Source organism: Equus quagga, chromosome 5, assembly GCF_021613505.1.
Source record: "Equus quagga isolate Etosha38 chromosome 5, UCLA_HA_Equagga_1.0, whole genome shotgun sequence".
Lineage (NCBI taxonomy): Eukaryota > Metazoa > Chordata > Mammalia > Perissodactyla > Equidae > Equus > Equus quagga.
Window position 1 is genome coordinate 59,948,126 of NC_060271.1, and position 25,180 is coordinate 59,973,305.

The 25,180-nt window shown below is 43.3% G+C and overlaps 1 protein-coding gene across 2 annotated transcripts; it reads left to right on the forward strand.

Annotated features, from left to right (window-relative positions):
• The first annotated feature begins 444 nt into the window (after positions 1–444).
• On the forward strand, positions 445–24,744 carry LMAN2L (lectin, mannose binding 2 like). 2 transcript variants are annotated; one of them, XM_046661979.1, is made up of 9 exons: positions 445–632; positions 1,830–1,948; positions 4,767–4,884; positions 5,693–5,775; positions 18,304–18,336; positions 19,393–19,554; positions 19,647–19,761; positions 22,792–22,911; positions 23,260–24,744. In XM_046661979.1, the coding sequence occupies exons 1-9, from the start codon at positions 446–448 to the stop codon at positions 23,400–23,402; spliced, it is 1,080 nt and encodes a 359-aa protein (XP_046517935.1). In that variant the 5' UTR covers position 445; the 3' UTR covers positions 23,403–24,744. The 2 variants fall into 2 exon arrangements, with proteins under 2 accessions (XP_046517935.1, XP_046517936.1); XM_046661980.1 differs by lacking the exon at positions 18,304–18,336.
• Positions 24,745–25,180: the final 436 nt, after the last annotated feature.

Genomic DNA, 25,180 nt, shown 5'->3' on the forward strand with positions numbered 1-25,180 from the left:
GTCTTTTATAAATTTGATAATTTTCCAGCTACTTTAATTGTGGGTTTGTCTTTTTCTCCTTTCAGTTCTATAGCCTCCTGATTGATAGCTCGGCACAGTCAGGAGATACTACGGCAGAGAGGAAAGAACGTTTGCATGAGACTGGAAGAAACATTTTATCTCTTTAAATTTTCTCTGGAACGCTGAAACAAAACGAAAATCACTATGTGTCCCAGCAGGCCTAGTGGAGCTTAGGACAAATGCAAATTAGGGAGTCCAGGCATTCGGTCACGCCCCTTTCCAGGGTTGGCAAGGCAACTGATACCCTAGCCAGCCAATTGGAGAGATGCTCACCTGCGGGGGCGGGGACTCGACGAGAGCCAATGAGACGCGGGGCAGGTGGTTCCATGGGCCAATGGCTTGGACGACAAGGCGGGTTTTTAGTGAAGGGACGGCGGTGGGAAAGATGGCGGCGAGTCTAGGGTCCTCTGGGTGGTGGCAGCGGTGGCGGCGGCGTTTGTCAGCCCGAGATGGGTCCAGAATGTTGCTCCTCCTCCTTTTGTTGGGGTCTGGGCAGGGGCCACGGCAAGTCGGGGCGGGTCAAACGTTCGAGTACTTGAAACGGGAGCACTCGCTGTCGAAGCCCTACCAGGGTGAGGCGCCCGGGGCGAGGTGGGCGCGCACGGGGAGGGCTTCTGGACCCGAGCTCTTCGGTAGAGGCGGGGGCGGCGCAGGGCTGCGTGGCCCTGAGGAAACTGCCGGCGGTGGGTGGGGCCCCACGGGGACTCCCACCGCGTTTGGGAGCCACGGGTCCGAAAAGCAGGGGTCAGCTTCCCCTCTCCGCCCTGCACTTAGCGCTAGAAGTTTCCAGCAGGTCGAAGGAGGGCCGTCGGATGTCACTAGCGCTAGGCCTGGACGAAGGGGAGCTTGGAGTTGGATGGGAGGAATGTGGGAAGGGGAGAGAACGGCGAATGGTGAGGAGTGATTGAGGGCCACTAACGACGAGCCGGTCTCGCGATGGAGCTGTGGATGTGCTAGAAATAAAGCAGGAGGCAGAACAGGGTAGAACTTAGACTGAAAAAGAGGATAACATTCTGTTGCCGATTAAAACACCTGTTCTCCAGTCGAGGAGCTCTACTGATGAAGGAGGCTGGTTAGCTTTGCTCTGTTTAGGGTCCATAGGCCCCTAGGCACAGCGTATCGACTAGAAAATTTATATAGTTAGCTACAAAGAGGACCAAGTCAGTGCAGATGGCTTAACTAACACAAGTCTGTTTCCCCAAGGGAGTGTGGATAGGGGGACAGCAAACAAAAACTCAGACTGCAAGAGCGTAAACACTGTTGCCAAGGGTGATCACTTGTTCACTTAGCAGCTGTATTGAGTGCCTCCTCTGTGCTGCTCTCTGCTGATACTGTGCTCTCACTCTCAAGGGATTTATAGTCTGAGATAGGGGATGAAGTGACTTCACACTTGGATTGTTTAAAGAAAGACTATCATTAAGTCCTAGAGGCCTGAGGGTCAAGCTCTTTTTGGTATAACTGGGGGATTTTTTTTCTTTCATGGTGCTGAAATTTGCTCATAAAACGGGAAGAATGGATCTGAGCTATGGTTACTGTGGCATGGATAAGGTAGAAGCTCTGATGTGCTTTGGGGTCTTCACCTGAGAAGGGCTTTGTGAAAGGAAGCTGTAAAGATGGCAAGGATTTAAGATTTATGAGTGACAGAAAGTGGGAGATTGAGTGACATGAAAAGGAGAAAAAGATGATGACTCTAGCTTTCAAAGGGTCCACGGTGGCCTTCTGAACAGGTTGGTGTTGAAGAGTATGAACTGATCTCCTTCTTTCCATAGGTGTGGGCACAAGCAGTTCCTCCCTGTGGAATCTGATGGGCAATGCCATGGTGATGACCCAGTATATCCGCCTTACCCCAGATATGCAGAGTAAACAGGGTGCCCTGTGGAACCGGGTGGTAAGAGTCTTTCTCTCTCCTGTGTTGGTGACTCAGAAAGTCCTAAAAAGTTCACCAGTGGCATACTGACTTAATTTTACTGTCTGTCTCCAGTATTCTGTCTTCTGTGGATATCAAGGATTTTCATTTCAGAGGTGATGATAACCTTCATAATGAAATCAGATATTTAAGGAAATGCTCTTTATTGCCCTAATTATAGCAAATAATTCATTTTGATTCTGTTTCCTGAAATGTCTTTAATTCCTGATTGACCTGATGGTATTACTCCTTGCAGGTTAATAACTCATGTTTAATTACTTTGCTTTGTAAAGTAGAAAACTGCTCTTTTAATATATCCCAAACTTCATCCCAGTATCCCCCCTTGTTATTTCCCTTTGAAGAGTCTAATTTTAAATTTTATTTTCATGTGAAAGCCACTTTGAGCCCTTGGTCATTTTATTTGTCCTTCTCTGGACCTTTTCTAGCTACATTGTCTTTCTTGAGGTATGGCGGCAAGAAGTGAATGCCATATTCCTGGTGTGGCTGCACTGTGATTTTGTACAAGTGTAAGATGATGCTTTCATTTCAGTTTCCAGGGCTCTTTCTAAATCTTTTACGACCGCTTTACTTATGGGAATGACCTTGGCATCCTTTAATACTTTGTCTTGGGTTCTCATAAGTTAAGAACTTACTTTTACATGGTTTTTATTATTAATTGTAGATAAGTGTACCTCAGAAAAGAGAACTATTTCTTTTCACTGTTCATTTTATGTGGCAGAGAATTCTAAAGGAGCAGAGGGATAAGAGAAGTTTCTACGTGAACTATTTGCACAGGCTGGCCCCTTAACCCAGATTGTAGTTCCGAGCTCGTTCTTGGGCAGAGTGCAGGGCACTGTGCTCTGGTGGAAGAGGTGAACAGCTGGCAGTTGCAAGACTTGGGTTCTAGATCTGGCTGTATCACAGACCCACTATTAGCCCTGGACAGTTACTTAACCTCTCACAGTTGTCAGTTTCTCCATCTGTCAGATGAGCTTCATAATATCTGCTCTACTTGCCCACCACGGTTATTGTGAGAGTAAAATAAAACAATAGGTGTGAAAAAGCTTTGGAAAGTTAAAATGTTACAGAAATGTGCACTGTTATGTTATTACGTCTGTTATAAGATTCATTGACGGAACTCTCTGGGTTACTAAATGATTATATCCAAAGCTCGATACTTTGCTGCTGTCTTAACTCTTTTAGCAGCAATTTTAGTCTAGGATCTAGTTATCCTGCCCTTTTTCAGATTCTCTGATACCTGTATTTTTTGTTGTCTGACTAGCAGAATGAGCTTTGGAGGTGTTTCTGAGTTGCTTGAATAGAAAGCATTTGTTTGAGCCGTGGTTCTCATTTGGCTGTCCATTGGAGTTGATGCGTGGTTCCCCCGGAGATTTTGATTTAATTGGAATGGGTATGGCTTGGCAATTGGGATTTTTCAAAGCCTCCAGGTGAATCTAATGTGCAGCAAAGTTTCAGAAACACTATAGGTAGCCCTGAGTGAAACTGTATAGCACTGTGCTGCTGGAGGCCAAGGATAAGGGGCAGACATCTCTTGGGTCATTGTGAACTTCTCTGGCCTTGCCCTCCTCTCAGGGGCATAATATACCTGCTGGCTATGGAGCCAATGAATTTCACTGGCTATGGAGCCCAGAAATCTAAATGAAACAGCGGAAAGGTCAGAACCCAGAATGACAATACAGGGACTGGGCTCATCAGAGCAGGTAAGCTATTGAAGATTTCAGGGTTCTTTGGTGAATTCGGAAGTATCAGCACCCTTTTCATTTTTGACTGTGTACTTCTAATACTATCACTTTTGAAGACTTCTCAGAAATTAAAAATGAAAACTGAAAGTGACCTAGCAGTACGTTGCTCGAGAGCCGGGATAACCTATTTGGAGAGCCTTTGGCTGCACCCCACTGGTCTTTCTGCTCTTCCTTCCCTTCTTCCCTCCTTCCTGGTGAGCTTTAACCAGGAGCCTCTCTAAACTAGATACCCACTCTGGTTTCTCCTTGAAAGTGTTCAACTATTTAGAGCACTTAACCATGCACTTACCTTCTCCATTTTCCAAGGTTTTGATACACAATTCAAAAGAAGAAAAACAGGAGTCTCTCACCTCCTTAATGCTTTCCCCCTGGAGGCTGTCCCTGCGGTGGGGATGGTGGTGTTCTCCTTTAGAGCATTTAGTTTCTTGGCCATGGGCATGAGGTTTTGGGGGACTGTAACTTAACCTTCTTGCAGAACTCTGATTTGCGCCCCAGCTTGGCATAGGGCCAAGTCTAGCTAATGAGAGTTGTTTATAGCATCTGCTAATTGCTTCTGGAAACCTGAGAGTAATGACTTACTTTTCTTATTCTTGTGTAATGAACGAGGCATTGACCTTTAAATTCAAGCTTTTTAGAGTCTTTCTGTCAGAAGGGTGATCTTAAGTTGCAAATGAATGTTAGTTCAGCCACCTGCACTCTATGGTCTGAGATACTTTGCTGGGTGGGTGTAGGATCACAGTAGTCTAATTTGGCATTCTTGTCTTTTCCAACTTTGGAGTACTATCCTGTTTCTATTGGGAGAGGTTGAAGATAATTGGGAGGTTTATTCACTTTTCATATTAAATCTCAGATACAGCTGAATGGCCCATCTCTTTAATTTTACGACACAAACATTTAGCAAGTCTTAGATTTCATTTTTAGCCCTTAACCTAGTGTTACCTGCATTTATGTTGTCCAAGTCCGTAGGCTCTTGACGAGGGCTTGAGGGGTTTCGCATTTCTTGCTCCTCATTGACTCCAGCGTCTTTTTCACTTTAGCCGTGTTTCCTGAGAGACTGGGAGTTGCAGGTGCACTTCAAGATCCATGGACAAGGGAAGAAGAATCTGCATGGGGATGGCTTGGCAATCTGGTACACAAAAGATCGGATGCAGCCAGGTATTGGGACCCTGTATTGCTCTTCTGCGGGGGTGTGACAGGCCAGCTTTTTCATCTGCACTCTTTGAGAACGGTGTGTCCCCACAATGCCAGCAGTTTTACCTCTACCTTGATGTCTGTGGATGAAGACTGGCCTGTCTAGTCTCTGGAATGGGGTCTAAGTCCTAATAAGCAGCTGAACTTGACTCATCCTGGGGCAATTTCTTGCTTATTAGTTCCTTCCAGATTCCCTTTGAAACCACTTGGCCTGTTGGCTGGGTGAAAGCGCTGTCTCTCCCAAACACCGATGATTGGGTTGGCCGCTTTCTTCTGGGCATGCACAGGGGACGATCTCAGCACTCCTGACTCAGGAGAAGAGTTATCTAGTTTTCCTTGTTGTGCGGGAGCCATTGCTCCAAGTAGATGGCAAACTCAGCCTGATTTGACCTGGTCTCTTTTGTAACAAGAAGTGGAACTTGGGAATTCAGTTCTCTCTCGGGGGCATAGTCATCACCAAGTGTTTGTGAAGCAGAATTCTTTCGGGGCGCCTTGGCAACCAGTTTGGATCAGGGAGCAGCTGTAGAGCTAAACACAGTTGCAGTGGCCTTCTCTCTTTCCCCTGCCTTCAATAACAAACAACTACGGATATTTACTGGGTGCTTGTTACAGGCCATGCACTTTGCTGCGTGCTTTTACGTATGTTTTCTCATCTTAAAGAGAGGCCTGGGAGTCATTTGACTTTCACTTTTTCCTCCATCATAGTGATATATTATTCCTTTATCAACTCTTGGCTTTATTTCATTGTTCGTCATCTGTTCTCTCTCTCTAGGGCCTGTGTTTGGAAACATGGACAAATTTGTGGGGCTGGGAGTATTTGTAGACACCTATCCCAATGAGGAGAAGCAGCAAGAGGTAATGGCAAGTGTCAGAGCTTAGGTCAGCTGCACTGACATCACAGTCCTTTGCCTCAGGAATGTCATTCAGGAGGGAACAGAGGGGAAGAAAGTGAGGGGTTCCGTTCTATTTTCTTCATTGATTGAACTTCAAAAGTTAATGTCCTTGTCAAGGTTTTTTCTAGAGAGAACTGTTAATGGTGCACAGTCTTTTGGGAATGGCTGTTGTAAATGGGGGCTTTCTCTTTAGGTTCACAGTATGCTCTCTTATGCACATTAGGTAGCGGATGGAATTGAGCATGTTTGGCTGGTTGGTGATGTGGCTACTATGCCAGTACCAGAACAAGCTGAATTTATGTAACTCAGCTCCCCTGACTTAATATGTCACCGCTGTGCTCTCTTCTGCAGCTTGCTCACATTTTCCAGCATCCTTTTCTTCCTCTTCTCAGCCATGAACAGCAATTCTCTCCTATAGGAAAGGCTATAAAAGGAAATTGGTGAAATCCCAGCATTTTGTTGGAACCCAGGATCTGGCTGTTGGCAGAGGCTTCTTGCTTTTTGTTAGCTGACCCTAGGGTTCTTTAGTACTTTCCTGTACTGGCAACAGGTTTGTACTCTCTCTGCCCAATGGCCTTGCTATCAGATGGTGGGAAAATGATTATGACAGGTTGTTGCTGGGTATCCTGTAGCTAAATAATATTTAGCAAGAAAGGCAGAATTAGAAATGGAGGCAGAATTCACTTAATTTTTTCCCCAAAAGTTTATTATGAAAAATTTCAAACTTATAAAAAAATTGGAAGAACAGATCATCATATGTGCAACACCCAGATTCAATAGTGTTTAACATTTCCCACAGAGTTTATTTTAGAGGAAGTGGAAAGTGAGACCTGAGTTAGGAGAATAACCTTTTGGTGTGAGTCAGTTACAGAGTTGCATCTCCATGTTTCTTCTGGCCTCCTCTTCACTCCACCATACATTAAGCACTTTGTAGGTGCCAAAGAATTAGTGAGCAAGACCAACCTGGTCTTTGCACTCAGTAGCAAAGTGAGAATGCCGATGGGGGAACTGTGGGGCGCTGTGGGAGGACATAACAGGAGCATCTAACCTGGAGTGGACAGTGGTGATGCTGGTGGTCCTTGGTGAAGACTTTTTTCAGGAAGTGACATTTACCTTGAAGTCTGCGGAATTAGGAACCAGTGTTCCATGCAGAAGGAAACGCTTGTGTTAAGGAGATAACATGAGAGAAGGGATGATGAATATGAGGAAAAAAGAGGGGATCAGAGAGAGATGAGGCTAGAAAGAAAAACAGGGCCAGCAGTTTTGCTATGTTGCACAATTCCAGGAGCCATCATTCACCTTGCTTCTTTAGTATTAACGCTGTTCCCTCTTGGGCCAGTTAACTGGCCACTGAGATTGAGCAGTGTCTGGGTAGTAGGTGGTTTGGCTATTGAGACCAGCACCAGACAATTTGAGTATATGTGACTCATCCTCACCATGCACATTATGGGGCCGGGTTCCTCCTTTTACGGAGTCTAGACTTTATGCTAAGGAGGTAAGTGCATTAAAGCATTTTGATGAGGAGAAATGTCATGACTGGATTTGCAGTTATGCTGAGGAAATAGTGGTGATTAGAATGCGTCTGAATAAGAGGTGTGGGCTTCAGGGCTGGCCTAGAGTTTCAAACCTAGCTCTCTGCTTCCCCCAGAAATAAATTGTTCAGACTCTTCTTAGCTTCCATTTCACCATCTGATAGTAGTAATTCTGATATGAGGGGGCAGAGCTGATGGGCTTATTTTGTAAGGAGAGTAGATGTTAATCAAAAAAGTTAGTTTCAGATGGTAAAAATCAGGACTTCCTTTCTGGCTAGCTGTTATAGTTCTCACCCCCAATTGCGTATTGGCATTACCTGGAAAGCTTTTAAAAATGCTGGTGTCCAGGCCCCCAGCCCGGGAACTCTGATTCTGTTTATCTTAGGTGCAGTCTAGGCAAGCTTACTTTTTTGCAGCTCTCCAGATGAATCACATGCATAACCAGGATTGAGAACCCCTGGACCAACATCAGGTCCTTGCTTGCTGTTTATTTATTAGAACTACATTTTAAAAAGGTAGTAAATCAATTTCTCTTTATGAGGTGGCTATTATGTGGCTGGTACTTTACAAATATTGTCCTAATCCTCATGAAATCTTATAGTCAGTATTATTTTTGCTGTTTTACCAGTGAGTAATCAGAGGCTTAGAGAAGCTAAGTGTCTCCTTCAAGGTAACAGCCAATGTAAGGTGGAGTGAGATTTTCAACACAGGTCTGCCTGATTCCAGAGGCTGTGCTTTTAATTATGATGCTCTACCACCTCTCATCCATCGTTTCTTCTGCCAGGTTGATGTCCCTGAGAATGTAGACGTTTTATTATTTTCATGTGATCTATGCAATTTCATTTCTTAGAACTTCCACTCAATGCAGAGAGTTGTAGAAAGTGTATTTCCTTCTACATCCTGACAACCCGGAACTGTCTTAGAGGGTAAAATCAAATGTGTTTTGTTAGTGCCATGGTTTATTTTGATATCACACATAAAGGGGCCAGGCATTGTTCTAAGCACTTTTGCATGTGTTATTTACTTATCATAACAACCCTTTGGGATAGATATTATTATCCCTACTTGATGGGTAAGAAACTGAAGTGCAGAAAGATTAAAAAACACACAGGTGGTGGGGTCTGACTCCAGAGTCTTCAGTCTCATTATTTTCCTTTATTTATTTTGAGCACATAAGGAGAGGGTGACAAATATGGTACCTTTGACAACTTGAAAATGTCACGTATAGAAGATGTGCTGGACAAGGAGCAGGCAGGAGTGGGTGTGGAACAATTCATCCAATCCCTCAAGGTAGTGGTATAAACGTTTCTCTGGTTTCTTGTTTCCTTGGTACCAGAGTGCTCAACCCTATTGCTCAACTTACTTCCTACCGCATTTGTTCATGAAGAAATACTGGGAAAACACTACCAACCAGTAATGCATCTGAGAAGGGAGTGAGGGAGTTCAATGTGTAAGCTGAGTTTAGGCTTGACTCTCTGAAATCAGGACAGATTGTTGAAAGTTACATGACCTCAGTTTCCTCATCAGCAGTATAGCAATTGTAGTTTAGGTGAGTAAGTCAAGAGCTTTAATATTTGGGAGTACAGGATACTATCTGTGCCACAGTGAGGTTGCCATATTATAAATAGTTGTTAAAATGATAGTTGAAGAAATAGAAAATCTGGATAGATCTGTAATAAGTAAAAAGATTGAATTAGTAATAAAAAACGAGTCACAAAGAAAAGCCCAGGCCCAGAAGACTTTACTGGTAAATTATACCAAACATATAGGGTAGAATTAATACCACTTCTTCTCAAACCCTTACAAAAAATAAGAGGAGACATTGACCAACTCATTCTTTGAGGCCAGTATTATCCTGATACCAAAACCAGATAAAGATATTGCAAGACAAGAAAACTACAGACCAGTATCTCTTATGAATATAGATGTAAATAAACATCATCGTAAAATACTAGCAAACCAAATCCAGCAACATATAAAAAGAATTATACACCATGGCCAAGTATATTTATCCTAGGAATTCACATTTGGTTTAATAATCTGAAAATTTATGGGATAAACCATATTAATAGAATAAAGGACAAAATCATATGATCATATCAATAGATGTAGAAAAGGCATTTGACAAAATTAATAGCTCTTTATGATAAAAACACTCAACAAATTAGAAATAGGAGGGAACTTCTTCAACCTGATAAAGGGCATCTATGAAAACCCCCCAGCAAACGTCCTACTTAATTGTGAGATACTGAATACTTTCCCCCTGAGATCAGGAATAAGACAAGAATATCCGCTCTTACCACTTCTATTCAACATTGTACTGGAGATTCCAAAAGTCAGGGCAGTGAGGCAAGAGAAAAAAAAGACATTCAGTTTGGAAAGGAAGAAGTAAAATTATTTCTATTTGCAGATGACATCATCTTGGATATAGAAAATCCTAAATAATCCACAAAAAAACTGTTAGAACTAAGAAATGAATTCAGCAAGGTTGCAGGATGTGAGATCAGCATTCAAAAATCAATTATATTTATGCTTGCATTGAACAATCAGAAAATGAAAGTTAAGAAAACAGTTTCATTTACACTATCATCAAAAAGAATAAAATATTTGGAAATAAAGTTAACAAAAAAACATATTCTGAAAACTATAAAATATTGTTGAAAGAAATTAAAGAAGACCTAAATAAATGGAAAGACATCCCATGTGATGGATCAGAAAACTTAGTATTAACATGGTGATACTCCCGACATTAATCTACAAATTTGATGCAATTCCTATCTATCAAAAGCATAGCTAGCTTCTCAGAAATTGACAAACTGATCCTAAAATCAATATGGAAATTCAAGAGAACCAGAATAGCCAGATTAATCTTGATAAAGAAGGGCAAAGGGGCTGGACTGGTGGCACAGTGGTTAAGTGCACATGTTCTGGTTTGGTGGCCCGGGGTTCACCAGTTTGGATCCTGAGTGCAGACATGGCACTGCTTGGCAAGCCATGCTGTGGTAGGCGTCCCACATATAAAGTAGAGGAAGATGGGCACAGATGTTAGCTCAGGGCCAGTCTTCCTCAGCAAAGAGAGGAGGATTGGCAGCAGATGTTAGTTCAGGGCTAATCTTCCTCAAAAAAAAAAAGAAGAGCAAAGTCAGGGGACTCACTTCCTGATTTCAAAGCTTAGTACAAAGCTACAGTAATAAAGGCAGTGTGATACTGGTATAAGGATAGACATAGATAATGGAATAGAATTGAAAATCCCGAAATAAATTCTCATAATCAATTGATTTTTGATAAGGGTAGCAAGACAATTCAATGAGGAGAGAATTGTCTTTTCAACAAATGATTCTGAGACAACTATGTATCCACAGGCAGAATGATGAAGTTGTCCCCTGCCTCACACCATACGCAAATATTTGCTAAATGGATCAATGAACTAAATGTGAAAGCTAAAACTATGAAACTCTTAGAAGAAAACATAGTGTTAATTCTTCATGACCTTGGATTAGGCAATAGTTTCTTAGATATGACAAAAACAGAAGCCACAAAATGAAAAAAATAGGTAAATTGGACTTCATCAAAATTAAAAACTTTTGTGTTTTGAAGGACACCATTAAGAAAGTGAAAAGACAGCCCACAGAATGGGAGAAAATAAACATAAATCATATACCTGATAGGACCCTTGTAATAGTTCTTTATATATTCTAGATACAACTCAATAATGAAAAAGACAACCCTATTAAAAAGTGGCCGGGGCTGGCCCCATGGCCGAGTGGTTAAGTTCGAGCGCTCCGCTGCAGGCGGCCCAGTGTTTCGTTGGTTCGAATCCTGGGCGCGGACATGACACTGCTCATCAAACCACGCTGAGGCAGCATCCCACATGCCACAACTAGAAGGACCCACAACGAAGAATATACAACTATGTACTGGGGGGCTTTGGGGAGAAAAAGGAAAAAAATAACATCTTAAAAAAAAAAAAAGTGGCCAAAAGATCTCAGTAGATATTTCCCCCAAGAATATCTATGAAAGGCAAGTAAACAGATGAAAAGATGCTCAACATCATTAGCCATTAGGGACATACAAATCAAAACATAATGAGATGCCGCTTCATACCCACTTGCATCGCCAAAATAAAAAAGATGATAACTGTTGGTAAGGATGTGGAGTAATTGAAACTCTCATACTCTCAATGTGGGAATGTAAAATGGTGCAGTTGTTTTGGAAAACAGTTTGGCAGTTCTTCAAACAGTTAAACATAGAGTTTATATGATCCAGCGGTTCCACGCCCATGTATATACCCAAGAGAAATAAAAACATATCTACATAAAAACTTTTACATGAATGTTCATAGCAGCATTATTCATAATAAAGCTAAAAGGATACAACTCAAATGTCCATCAACTGATGAAGGGATAAACAAAATTAAGATATATCCGTACAATGGAATATCATTCAGCATTAAAAAGAAATGAAGCATTTATATGTGCTCCACTCTGGATGACCCTTGATAACATGCTAAGTGAAAGAAGCCAGTCACAAAAGACCACATATTGTATGATCCTATGTATGTGAAATATCCAGAATAGGCAAATCTATAGAGACAAAGTAGGTGAGTAGTTGCCTAGGGCTGGGCGAATGGGAATGGGGGTGGGGAGAGTGACTGCTAGTGAGCACAAGATTTCTCTTTGGGTGATGAAAATGTTCCACATTCATTATAATCTTAACTCTGAATATACTAAAAGACATTGAATTATAGACTTTAAATAGGTGAATTGTGTGGTATGTGAATTCTATCTTAGTGTTGCTTTTTAAAAAAATATTGATTAAAACGTGACCTGATCATCTTTTCTTGGCACTGTGAAGCCATCAGCTGATGGTCATTAGTTCTCATGAGAAGCCAGATGTTGGTGAAAAGTTGCAGGGAACTCAGTAGCAATTTTGGACCAGGAATGTTCTTCTTTCAGTGGAAATCAGAGTCTGATGACAAGAGGCCGTCCTGGAATGAGAGCACAGAATTGCAGCCCTTTGCAGCCTTTGCCCTCCTTCTTCCCAGTAAGACCTTTGGGCCTCACTCTGTGGCGGCGGACACAGCTGGTTGGAGAGTGGGGAGAACAGCTCACTGCTCTTCCCAGGTCAGGCCAGCTTGGGAGTCTAGTTTGAAGCCCTTCCTATGTATTTTTTAATGTGATGACTATTTTTCCTCCTTTGAAACTGGAGAAAATTAACAGTACTGTGCCATCCAACTTAAAAACACATTTCCTCAAGTCGTTATGTTGATAAAGACACTGATCCTCTTGGTCTCTTTATTGTTGGCAGAGAGAATCTTTACATTATTAAAAGAACGCCGTAACTTCTTCAATTCTCTTGTTATCATCCACCTTGGATGTGACTTAGGTTTTTTTCCAGTCTTAGGTGAGGCAGTGTTTTCCAAGAGAGACTCCTTTGGAAGCTAGATCTAGGGAGTATTGGCAAGCTCTCAGATGTGATTAAGCATTGAAGCTGAGCTTCATTGGTGAGAACTACTTTTCGAGGGAAGTAGAGATGTATGGTTTTCTGCTAGAATTAAATAAAGACCAGGAGAAGATGATCTTTCTTTTTCTGAAACAGTGAAAGAGGGAGAGAGGAAGTAGAAAGAAAGCAAGAGCCAGTGCTCCAGAGGACATTGGGTTTTGACCCTTTTGAGAATGTGGTCAAAGTGTGGGCCTACAGAAAGATACAGGTGCATGTGGGATTTTATATATAATTTTAGAAAGTTCCTACATTCCCCAAAGTAGAACTGTAGACAAGATCTCCTATTCTGTAGAATTGATGGTTCGTCTCATTAACAAGCAGTATTCACATACTATCAAAATGATGGGTAGCAGTGAAATTAAAGCATGCATATTAGGCTATTTTCTGAATGTTGATACTTGTACTTTGGGTAGATAAGTTATGAACTTCAGTTTTGAGGGTGTACCTCAAGTTTAAACTTTCCTGATTTTAGAGTACTCTTTACTGAATTCCTCAAATTATATCATTTGGGTTTGTTATAGTAGGGTCACAACTGAAATAAATGGGATTAACATCATTCCATGAGTGATTTAAACAAACACATGGACAAAGAAAACAGTTCAGTGGTTACCAGGGGAAGGGGGTAAAGGGGAGCACTGATGTGGTGACAAGAAATCATGTACAACTGAAATTTCACAATGATGTAAACTATTATGAACTCAATTAAAAAAAAATCATTCCTTGAGTTTGAGAGATCATGCTAGCGTTCAAGTATGTGAAGGTCTTTCAGGCAGTCAGCTGGCCTGGAGGCAGCACTTTTCTGTATCCTCCAGTCAGGGAGCTTTGGGACTGGGAGACAGGGTCACTAGTATAGGTTAGCGGTTTGAGGGGCCTTCTCATCCTGCCCAGTAATGTGGTAAGAATCTCACTGATCTTGTTACACTCTGAATAGGATGAGTGTTGCTGAGTTAACCAGTCACCTCTTTATACAGATTCCTGCATAAGGGTGAGTTGGATGAAGATTACTGTAGGACCAGTGACTTAGAAAATTTGGAAAGTCTGGGGCTGGTCCCATGGTCTGGTGGTTAAGTTCAGCATGCTCCACTGCGGTGGCCTGGGTTCGATTCCTGGGTGCAGACCTACACCACTCGTCAGTGGCCATGCTGTGGCAGTGACCCACATACAAAATAGAGGAGGACTGGCACAGATGTTAGCTCAGGGCGAATCTGCCTCAAGCAAAAAGAGGAAGATTGGCAACAGATGTTAGCTCAGGGCAAATCTTCCTCAGCAAAAAACAAAACAAAACAAAGTTTGGAAAGTTTGAGAAGCATCTGGCAGTGGCAGTGGCAGTGGCAGTGAGTGTGTTCCACTAGTGATCCAAGAGGAGGATCAAATGGAGGTGTGAAGGGAGATGCTGTAGAAGAGGCATTTGTTTTATTAATTCCAATCTTTATATAAAAGCTCATTACAGAAAAATCAGAAAAGGCCAAAACAAAAACAACACTGTACAGACAACTTAAGAACAAAAACTTTGCATCATATTGAACCTATTGTTTTTACCCTTTTTTAAAAAAAGATTGGCATCTGAGATAACAACTGTTGCCAATCTTTTTTTTTTTTCTGCTTTTTCTCTCCAAATCCCTCCATACATATTGTATATTTTAGTTGGAGGTCCTTCTAGTTGTGGCATGTGGGATGCCACCTCAACGTGGCCTGACGAGCGGTGCCGTGTCCGCACCCAGGATCCGAACCAGTGAAACCCTGGGCCTCCGAAGCTGAGCACACGAATTTAACCACTCGGCCACGGGGCCGGCCCCTTAACTTTTTTAATTTTGAAATTTTTTAGACATAAAAAAATTGAGAGTATGGTAAATACTAGATTCAGATTAATCTTTTAAAAATTTTTTATTTTGATATAGTTTCAGACTCACAGGTAAGTTAGAAGAATACAACACAGAATTCTGGAATGGTCTTCACCCAGATTCCCTAAAATGTTAATGTTTTACTACATTTGCTTTGTCTTTTTCTTTCACCTCTGTTTCTGTGTGTCTCTGTGTGTGCTCATGCATGTGTGTAGATTTATTTCTGAACTACTTAAGAGTAAATTGCCTTCATCATGCTCCCTCAGTCCTAAGTACTTCACTTGTTTTTCCTAGAAATGAGTTCCCTTAGACACAGCACAGTGATCACAGTCAGGAGCTTAGCGTTGACAGCAGCACCTCTCTAATCTACTGACCTTATTCAGATTTCACCACTTGTCTCAACGTGTCCTTCATAGCAAAAGAAAATCCCAGATCTTATGTTGTATTCCGCTGTCACGTCTCTCTTTTCCTTTAATCTGGAACCATTCTCTAGTATTTCTTTGTGTTTCAGGGTATATTAGAGACCTAGATTTTTTGTGTTTTGTATCTAACAGTATATACTAAACATTTTTCCGTATTGATAGATACTGAGAGCAGCATAGGATAGTGATTGAGCCAGGGTTCTGGGGCCAGACTATCTGGTTTCAAATCCTGGTTTCACTACTTAATACCTGTGTTATCTTCAACAAGTTTTGCCTGTGAAATGGGGATACTAACACTACCTCTTAGGGTTGTGAGAATTAAATGAACGCATACGTGTATGTTACTGAGTACACTGCCAGGCACAGGGTAAGCTCTCAGAACGTGCCAGCTATTCTTATTCACACCGCTACATGACATTCCCAAGGGACATTCTGCAGACATCTTGGCAGTAGTTGTGGCTTTGTTCGCCTCTCCCACCCTCCTTTTCTTCATACCAAGGTTCCAGAGGGCAACCTTGGCCAGCGAACTCCACTGCAGTGTGGTTTAGGTTGGCAAAAACTGCTCTAAGGGAGTAGCTTCCAGATGCTGGTTCGTGAACTCATATTGGTTGGTAATGGTGTCACTGGTCTAAGAATAGGAACATTGAAGTGACTTCATCAATGCTAAATGACTTATTATGAAAGCACATAGTTCTCTTTTTTTGGTGTTAAAATGTGCTTTTAAAAAATGATATTTATTATAGGTGGTTGTTCTGTCATTATTGTATTTTAGTATATTTAGTGGGTCAAAAAAAACAAAAATGGAGCTGGCCCTGTGGCCGAGTGGTTAAAGTTCCATGCGCTCCGCATTGGCAGCCCAGGTTCGCGGTTGCAGATCCTGGGTGCGGACCTACTCCACTCATCAACCGTGCTGTTGAGGCATCCCACATACAAAATAGAGGGAAGAAAGATTTTTAAAGATTTATTGCTAATGTGAGGTAAAAAGTGGAAGGCCTAGTCATGAGTTGCTGAAGTAGACAGATTCCAGCTCTAAAGCTGTAAGGCTGTGTGTCTAGTGCAGTATTTCTTAACTTTAGTGGCACATTACAGCTGCCTGGGTGCTTTTTAAAAAGTACATCACCCTGCCACAACTAGAGGGACTCACAACTAAAAATATACAACTACATTAAACCAGGGGGATTTGGGGAGAAAAAGGAAAAGTAAAATCTTAAAAAAGTACATGATCCTGTGCCCCACTCTAAACCTACTGACTGAGACTCTGACTGCGAGACCCTCATATACGTGCAGTTGCAAAGCTCCTCCAAGTGATTCTGAGGCCCAGCTCACCTCTGGCTGTTCCCGGCTGACTGGATGCTTCACCCGCCCTGGGAAGAGTCAGACCTACTTAGGTTAAGGGTCGTTGTCCTGGGTACTTTCTTTTTTTTTTTTTAAACTGAACAGTATTTTAAGATTTTATTTTTTTCCTTTTTCTCCCCAAAGCCCCCGGGTACATAGTTGTATATTCTTCATTGTGGGTCCTTCTAGATATGGCATGTGGGACACTGCCTCAGCGTGGCTTGATGAGCAGTGCCATGTCTGCACCCGGGATTCGAACCAACGAAATACTGGACCGCCTGCAGCGGAGCGCGAGAACGTAACCACTCGGCCACGGGGCCAGCCCCATGGGTACTTTCTTGAAAGCTGCAACTTAAACTTCTGATCACAGTTGCTAGAATTGATAAATGAGGCAAGCTTTGGGATCATCAGAGCTCCCCAGGGCCTTTTTTAATCCTTTTTTTCCCCTAATTGTTCACTGAAGTTAGGAGCTTTCTTGTCAGAAGCCCATTTCTGTAAACTGCTTGATAATATACTCATAATTCGCTTATTCTAAATGATAGTTATAGAAGAGTAGTTTTATGGCAGTTTAATGATGCACTGATTCATTTCGTTCCTTTCTGTAGTCTTGTACATATTCCACCAGTGGCATAAGAGAAGAGTAGCTGAGCAGCTGCTCTGAGGCTCGCCCTAAACTCCTGACTGTGGCCTCTGAGGCCCAGTGTGCCCTGGCTCCTGCTTCAGCTCACACCAGCCTTGTCCTCACTACCTGTGTTTCAGATTCTCCTGTCTTCTAGTCCTTGAATATGCCAACTTCATTCTTCTCATACCCCCACATCTTTTGGTGGATCCCTCTAACTGCTTGGGTCTCAGCACAGATGTTGTCTCCTCAGGGAGATGATCCCTCACCAGTCTTTATTGTATTACCTATTCATAGTATTTGTCACTATCTGAAATAATTTTATTGATTGATTGTCTCTTCCCTCTAACGTCAGCTCCATGAGAGCAGATCCCTGTCCATCTTGTTTCCCATTGAACTCCCAGAGTCTGGAACAGTGCCTGGCTCCTAATAGGTGCTCACTAAGTATTAGAGGAAGGAGTGCTTTGGACTCTACACCCTGGCCCACCCTTCTGTAGTGCAGGCCTGAGCTACGCTTGTGGAGGTGTCTCTTGTTACTAGGAGATTAGAACTGTAGCAGTTTTCTGGAGCAAAGCTAAATACCCTTGAGCCTTATGATTTTTTGAAATCTGTTGTGCTGCAATGCTCTCACAGAGCTTTTTCCTTGCCCACATGTTGTAGGTTAGAATGACAACAGCTATTTAGAAATATTTGTCCATAAGGCGCAATTAGAGGGTAACTGATCCCTTTGGATTAGAGTTAACTTCATAGTCTCTCAAGTGGTGGGATTTTTGTCTTCTGGGTAAGAGCTGTATCCTGAAATCCTGAGCAGTAAAGAACATCTTGAATTTAGAAGAACTTAGGCCTATTTGTCACTCCTGTCTTTCCCCTTGCTTCAGAAATATTGTAGTCTGGGTACAGATAAACTTGTGGCCTGCTTGGACAGTGTTTTCTAAAGCTTCTGAAAGCCTCATGACCTTAGAGAGGTCTTCCTGATGGACCCCTTTGAGAATCTGATGGTGGTAACAGACCTTCTCCTTAGAAAATGTACATATACCTGTGCATATAGTTTTGCCTGTAATTTTGAGGGGTGTAAGGACTTGCTGAATGCCCTCCATGGACCCTAAAATTCTGTTTGGGGATTTAGATTGCTTTGCTCATCCATCACAGCTGGGTCATAGCTCTTCCATGGCTGTTTCTTTCTGACCCGGTCTCCTGTGCCTTCTCTTGTTTTTATAATAACCTGCTGGACCCTCTCAGGCCCAGAAGAGGCGGTATTCTCCAGGAGTCCAGGTACTTAATTCTTGACCCACCATGGTCATCCCTTATTCCCTGTGTGTCCATCCAACATTTGCTACTGTTTATATCCACGTGGCTGTTGCCTCAAGAGTCACCAGTCTCTGATTTCGACTGCATCTCCACCTTGCATGTTGACTGTTTAGGACAGTGAGGAACTCACCAAAGAAGTGGCATGTCTCATGTTTCCTCTCCTGTCATCACTCTGCCTCTCTGCACTGCCTTAGCACTGGGCTTGTCTGGAACGGTTAGCTCATTGTTTCTAAGGAGAATTTGCTCCTACAACTCTATTGGAGAGAGAGGGCCCCTGAAGTAGGTGGGGAAATGGATGGGATATGGAGAAACTTTCAGTGGGAGAACCTTGCCTGGAGTATTATTGGGAGAAGTTATATGTGGGCTGGAAGGTCTTTTGACTAAGAACAGGTGTCGTGCTGGAGAACACCATCCAGCAGCCTGGTTCTGGCAGTGCTCTTTCTGAGTCCTAATCCATTTAGTATCATATGGTTATAGGATTTTAGAATTTGAAAGGAGCTATCCTGAATGGGAAGATTTCCCTCATCAAACAAGTATTTTCACAATACCTGCTGTATGCAAAACACTTACCCTGAGGGGGAAGGGATGGAGCTAAGGTGGAGACATGCAAAGAAGCATAATAAATGATTTTTTCTTTAAGAAGTTTACGTGGCAGTTTGGGAGATAAGTGTATATACATAAAAAGAAAACCGTCAGTCTTGGGCAATATATAGGTGCCAAATGGTGATCTCTGGGAGTATTCGAGTCAGACTCCAGAGGGCCCATTTCAAGCCCGTCCCAGATCCATAGCAAGGAGGATTCCTGAAGACAAGTGCAGAGTTGAGTTGCTTCCTGGGCCATATCCCTTGAGTGACCATCTGAGTGTGGGTTCTCATGGGCTGCTAATGATGAGGCAGAGTGGTCGTCTGGTCTGCTGTAAGGGGCTCAGCTTGTGTGTACAAAATTCCTGTTGCTGTTTGTACGGGCACTCCCAAGAGTACTTCCTTACCATCCTCTGCTTTTCCTTCCCTGCTTCCGCAGCGGGTGTTCCCCTACATCTCAGCCATGGTGAACAATGGCTCCCTCAGCTATGATCATGAGCGGGATGGACGGCCCACAGAGCTGGGGGGCTGTACAGCCATTGTCCGCAATCTCCATTATGACACCTTCCTTGTGATTCGCTATGTCAAGAGGCATTTGACGGTGAGTCCCTGTTCTGGACCAGTTGGCGGTATGGGCTGTCTCTCTCCTGCTTTCGTGGCCTAGCCCTGATTTATCTCTTCTCTTTATTCTAGATAATGATGGACATCGATGGCAAGCATGAGTGGAGGGATTGCATTGAGGTGCCTGGGGTTCGTCTGCCCCGGGGCTACTACTTTGGCACCTCCTCCATCACTGGGGATCTCTCAGGTACTGCTGTATGCACAGTTATTTACCTGACTGAGGTCACTTCTCCATAGCCAGGCCTTGGTGAGGCTTCAGAGGGGAGAACCAGATAAGCAGAGCTCTGAGAAGCAAGTGCCTTGGGAGTACTTATCTTCCTGCATTCTTGTATCCAGATCCCTTCCAACCCCCAGGCCTAGGCTATCCTGGGATAGTTGTCTCTAGGACGTGGTGGGTGCTAACAGAGAGCAGTGTTGGCCTCTTCATCAAGCCAGCCCTTCCAGCCTGTGTTTTGAGTTCCATACTTTCCTATTTCTGGTGCCCCTTTTTACAGTCAGGTTCCCCTCCTTCCACCTTCTGATGTGGTCAGTTCTTCTTCTCTTAACAAAGCTTTTCCTTGGCTGTGCCATCCCTCTTCTAACTGACCCCTCGGACTCTCCTTTGTTCTCACACTTTTGAATGTGTCATGTGTATGGGCACTTCTGTTTCCCAGCCATCCACCTCTAGTCCGTGCTGCATTCGGACCTGTTTCTCTGCTGTGCTTTTAGCACTATTCTCATAAAATTGACTTCCATTTCCTTGCCGTGTATAGTCCTCTGTTCCAGTCCTCGCTCTTTGTCCTCTCTTCAGCTCATTTGACCAATGATTCTGAAACTTTTGCCTTCATTGACTTATGTGGCATAACAGGACCTAGTTCTTTGACTTTAATATTTCCTCTGGATTTTCTTCCTACTCGTTCCCAATTTGTAGCTTCTTTTCATATGTTTATTCTCCCCCTTGGTGTTAGCCCCAATCATAGCATCTTTTGAGAAGAGGTAAGGAACTGAACTTTTTGTTCTTTTGATTAATTTATTTTGAATAAAGCTAGTATGAAATAGAACTTTCTTGTGGCAAAAAGGAAAGGCAAATACCCATCCGAAATGGGCAGCAGCTGCTCAGTTCCAGCCATTGTCGCCAGGAGAAAATGTGGACTTAATGAGACCCTGTTCTCCAGTTTTTCAAGAGAAGCTGGAAATCTGGATTTTTTTTAAATGAAATCTCATTTTTAAACTCCTGGCAACTAGTTTTTTAAAACATTAACTTTATTGAAGTATGCTTTCCGTACAACAGAAGTAGACAGTTTGAAGAGTTTTGACAGATATTTACACCTATATAACCACCATTATAGTCAAGATATAGAATGTTTCCATTGCTGCAAAAAGTTCCCTTTTGCCCCTTTGCAGTATTCCTCCCCTACCCTGGCTCCAGACAACCACTGATCTGTTTTCTGTTATTTCAACAGATTAGTGTTGGCAGCTGGGTTCTAAATACAGTGCGGGCAGATCAAAGCTGGGGGACAGATCTCACCGTGGCACAGGGAGAAGAGGCACAGGCTTGAGATCTTTGCTATGTAATCTCGTTATATGACTCAAGTTGAAAAAGGTGTTCTTGTCTACACGTTTTTCTTTGAGCTCACAGGTTTCTAGTACTTGCTCAGTTAACCTCCTGATGTACTTTTTTTTTTTGAGGAAGATTAGCCCTGAGTAACTGCTGCCAATCCTCCTCTTTTTGCTGAGGAAGGCTGGCCCTGAGCTAACATCCATGCCCATCTTCTTCTACTTTATATGTGGGATGGCTACCACAGCATGGCTTGTCAAGCGGTGCCATGTCTGCACCCGGGATCCGAACCGGAGAACCCTGGGCCACAGAAGCGGAACGTGAGCACTGAACGGCTGAAGCCACCGGGCCGGCCCCCTGATGTACTTTTCAATGGGAAATTCTTCCCAACTGTTAAAAATGGCTGAAGAGAATAATTTTTCATTTATCCTAAGGAGTCCTTTGCTCTAGGTTTTTGGTGATAACGCCTAGGTTAGTAAGTCTGTGTTCTCTGCCCATAGAATATCCCTAAGTACAAATTTTTGTCTTTTTCTTCAGGTCTTTCTTGTTGACATTTTCTTACTTGTTATGCAATGGATTGTTGAAAAGTGCTGAGAAAGTTAGGACACCCCAGCTTTCCAGTCTTTGGTGCCCCTATATTGTGGGGAACATTGCCCTGGCTTTTTATCCTGTCCTTTGGTTTGAACTCAGTCCTGACAGCGAAAACATTTTTCTAATTGAAGGTGAATCCAGTTTTTTCCTATCTGGGGGTCTGCTAAAGTTTCTAGCAGTCCAAGTAGCTGTAGATGCCATCCTAGTAAGAGAAATGGCAAGAAATCCAGTCCCCAGGAACCAACCTAGTAGCAGTGAGCACCCCAGCACTCAGATTTGTGGTCTCTTCATACCAATTCCCACTAAAAAGAATGAGAGCTTCTTGGGGAAATGGCTGATGCCAGGTCTGAGGCAGGAAATGTATAAGACTGGAACTTCCCAGAAAAGCAAGGAACGTATCAAAAACTTCTGGGTTCCTGTAAAAGGACTCAGGAGCCAACTTGAATTTGCTCTGACTGGACAAAGATGGGTCGAGTGGAGCACCAATAAGATGTACAACTTCAGTGTATGGACACAGAGCGAATATGTTTGAATCTATAAGTTTATAATGATACTTTAAAAAGAGAGAGAAAAAAATCCAGTGACTAAAATCCGTCCTTTCTCTGGTAATTATTAGTGATTCAGGGTCACAGTTAACAGGGAACTGTAAAGAATTAGGCCTAGTCCGGAAGAGAAGTGTGTTCCATGCCAGTAGCTCTGCCCTGCCTGAGGCCCATTAAACAGCTGCTCTGAGACGCTTTCCTGTCTTGCTCATGTGTGTCGTCTGATTAAAGGGGAGCTGCAGTGCTCCTGTGTCTCCTCTCACCGTGTTAGAAGGTTTTACATATAATGTGGGATTTAATTCTTATATTAGCTCTAAATTCTTAAATTATATGAGTAATGCATGCTTGTTGATAAAAACTTAAATATGGACTAATATAGAATACTCCCTGTTCCATATCCTTATTTTTAGATGAGAAAACAGAAAGGTTTCAGTTACTTTTTTCAAGGGCACTGCTAGTTAGCTGTAGATTGGAGGCTTGAACCATGATACTCCAAGATACCTGTTTTTGAGGTGGCTAGAGTAATTCTTGTTCTTTTTCTCTTTAGATAATCATGATGTCATTTCCCTGAAGTTGTTTGAGCTGACAGTAGAGAGAACCCCAGAAGAGGAGAGGCTGCATCGAGATGTGTTTTTGCCCTCAGTGGACAACATGAAGCTGCCTGAGAGTGAGCACGGGGGATCTTGGGAAATGGTCCCATGGTCAGAGAGGAGGTCGTAGTGCTATGGGAGGTCTGAGGTAACTTGCACCCACAGCTTGTAGGGCTGTCTCCTTTCCGTGTTCTTCCTCTAAAGAGTGTGGAGCACTTACACCTGCTTTTTCACTTGTCTCCATGTTACAGATGAGCAGTAGGAGCGCAGCTTAGTTTTTAAATTGAGACTCCTGGAAAGGGAGAGTCTAAGCTCTGGCTCCCAGAAAGGGGTGTCAGAAATTGGGGATTTGAGAGCTTGTTGGTTGGGCCTTCCCAACTGGGTGGGCTCCTTGATTTTGACTTGCTTCTCTCTTGCTTCCTCAGTGACAGCCCCACTGCCGCCCCTAAGTGGCCTCGCCCTCTTCCTCATCGTCTTTTTCTCTCTGGTGTTTTCCGTATTTGCCATTGTCATTGGTATCATACTCTACAACAAATGGCAGGAACAGAGCCGAAAGCGTTTCTACTGATCCCTCCTACTACCACCTCCTCTGTGGCAGTCCCCCATGAGGTGTGGGAGGAGCAGGTGCTGGCCTGAACACATAGCCCAGCGGGTCTTCTCCAGTCTCCAACAGCTGGTCAGGGACTCTGTTCTGTCACTGGAGCTTTGAATGCAGGGACACTGCTTCCCATGGTCAAGCATGGGGACATCTAACTCTGGTTCAGGAAGCCCACCCACCCCAGGGCAATGCTGCTGTGATGTGCCTTTCCCTGCAGTCCTTCCACTTGGGAGCTACGAGGGATGGAGAGAATATATGCTGTTATGATGTCAGAATCACAGAAGAATATTTCATAGCCCAGGCTGCCTTGTTGTTGGACTCAGAGGACCCTTGTACTTCATTTTTAAATCTGCGAAGAATAGAAAACTGATAAGTCCTCCTACCTTCTGGCCGTCCATTCACTGGTTTTTGCTTTTTGTCTAAGCCTCTGTTCACCTGAGGAGCTTTCCTTGGAAATCTGGATGGAAACTTTTTCCCTACCTTGCCTTCCTCTCCTTCCATTCATTGTCCTCTCTAAATGCAACCTGAGCTGGAAAAGACATTCGGATGCCTCTCTGTTGGGGTCTGGGGCTGCAGAACAAACTTAGGTTTCACTAACCCTCATTAGGTGGCCATAGGGAGAGGGTTTCTGCTTTGGGTCGCTGCTCTAGCCTTGGTTCTTCAGCATGGATCTTGGTTTTATTGGTGTGTTCATGACCTTCCCAGTTAGGTCTCTTTAGTCCTCGGTCAAGTTTGCTTGAAAGTTGGTGTGCAAGTCAAGAGAAGCTTGGAAGACTTCATGGATGCAATGGGATTAACTGTGAGACTGACCAACTCCACATTTTGACCTTGAAAGCAACATTTGCCATGTGATCTGTCCACGGGGAGATGTTTCTGGACTCTCTGGAGCCTGCTTAGCTGCATGTTTTGTGTTTATCATGATTTTTGGAATTCCACTTTGAATGTTCAAAATGTAAAGAAGCTTTCTTCTCATAGCCTCAGCTTGGATACTCCCCAAAGAAGAAATTTGGCTTCTTTTTCTTAATGGATAACAAACAGTTGCTGTTCTCGTGTTCCAAATCTGGGAGCAATAGACCCTTGTCTTCTGTGCCTGGAAGAGTTCGTTGTCATTGAGCGACAGAGCCTGAGTGTCATCCTCTGTGGGTCAACGCTTATTCCACTGCCTTATCTGACAAGGGGCCATGTGCTGCTCACCTGTCTGGCCAGTGATTAAATTGGCTGACAGGCCAGAGCCTCCTTGGAGGGCCTGGAACTCGGAGCTTTCCCAGCCCTGTACTTCTGTATTCTTAAAGTGGCGGAAACCAAACATGAACTTCTGACTCAGTGTCCCTCCTTCTATGGGTGGGTTTGGGGGAAGGTCCAAGCCTTTTTCCTGAACCTCAAGCCCTTCAACCCTTGCCCTGCCTGCTCCTGCGTTGGGAAAGCCCTCAGCCCAGAAGGAAAGGACAGTCACCTTGGCTGGGTATGGGTTTTGTCATCTGGGACTTTTTTATATCCTTCCCACGTGCTTAATTAAGCATCATGGGCTGTAGTGCTCTCCTACAGGTGGGATTAAAATGGGATCTTCCTAACACCCCCGTGACAGCAGAGCAGCTCCAGAGTGCCAGAGGACAAATTGTGACCTAGAGCTTGGCCTTAGGACCTGGGAGAACTGAAAAAGCAAATGGCTGTTTTGTCTTTTTTGAGTTTAGGGGCAGATTGGATGGAGCCCTGTGATGGGAGGCCCTAGGTGGGCTCTTGAGATGGCC

What these genes read in the sequence shown, in the direction of transcription:
- LMAN2L (XM_046661979.1), top strand. Translation starts at nt 446, where the DNA reads ATGGCGGCGAGTCTAGGGTCCTCTGGGTGGTGGCAGCGGTGGCGGCGG. An exon ending in ATGTCAAGAGGCATTTGACG is followed by an intron (nt 19,555 to 19,646) that starts GTGAGTCCCTGT and finishes TCTTTATTCTAG; the next exon opens with ATAATGATGGACATCGATGG. An exon ending in CAACATGAAGCTGCCTGAGA is followed by an intron (nt 22,912 to 23,259) that starts GTGAGCACGGGG and finishes TTGCTTCCTCAG; the next exon opens with TGACAGCCCCACTGCCGCCC.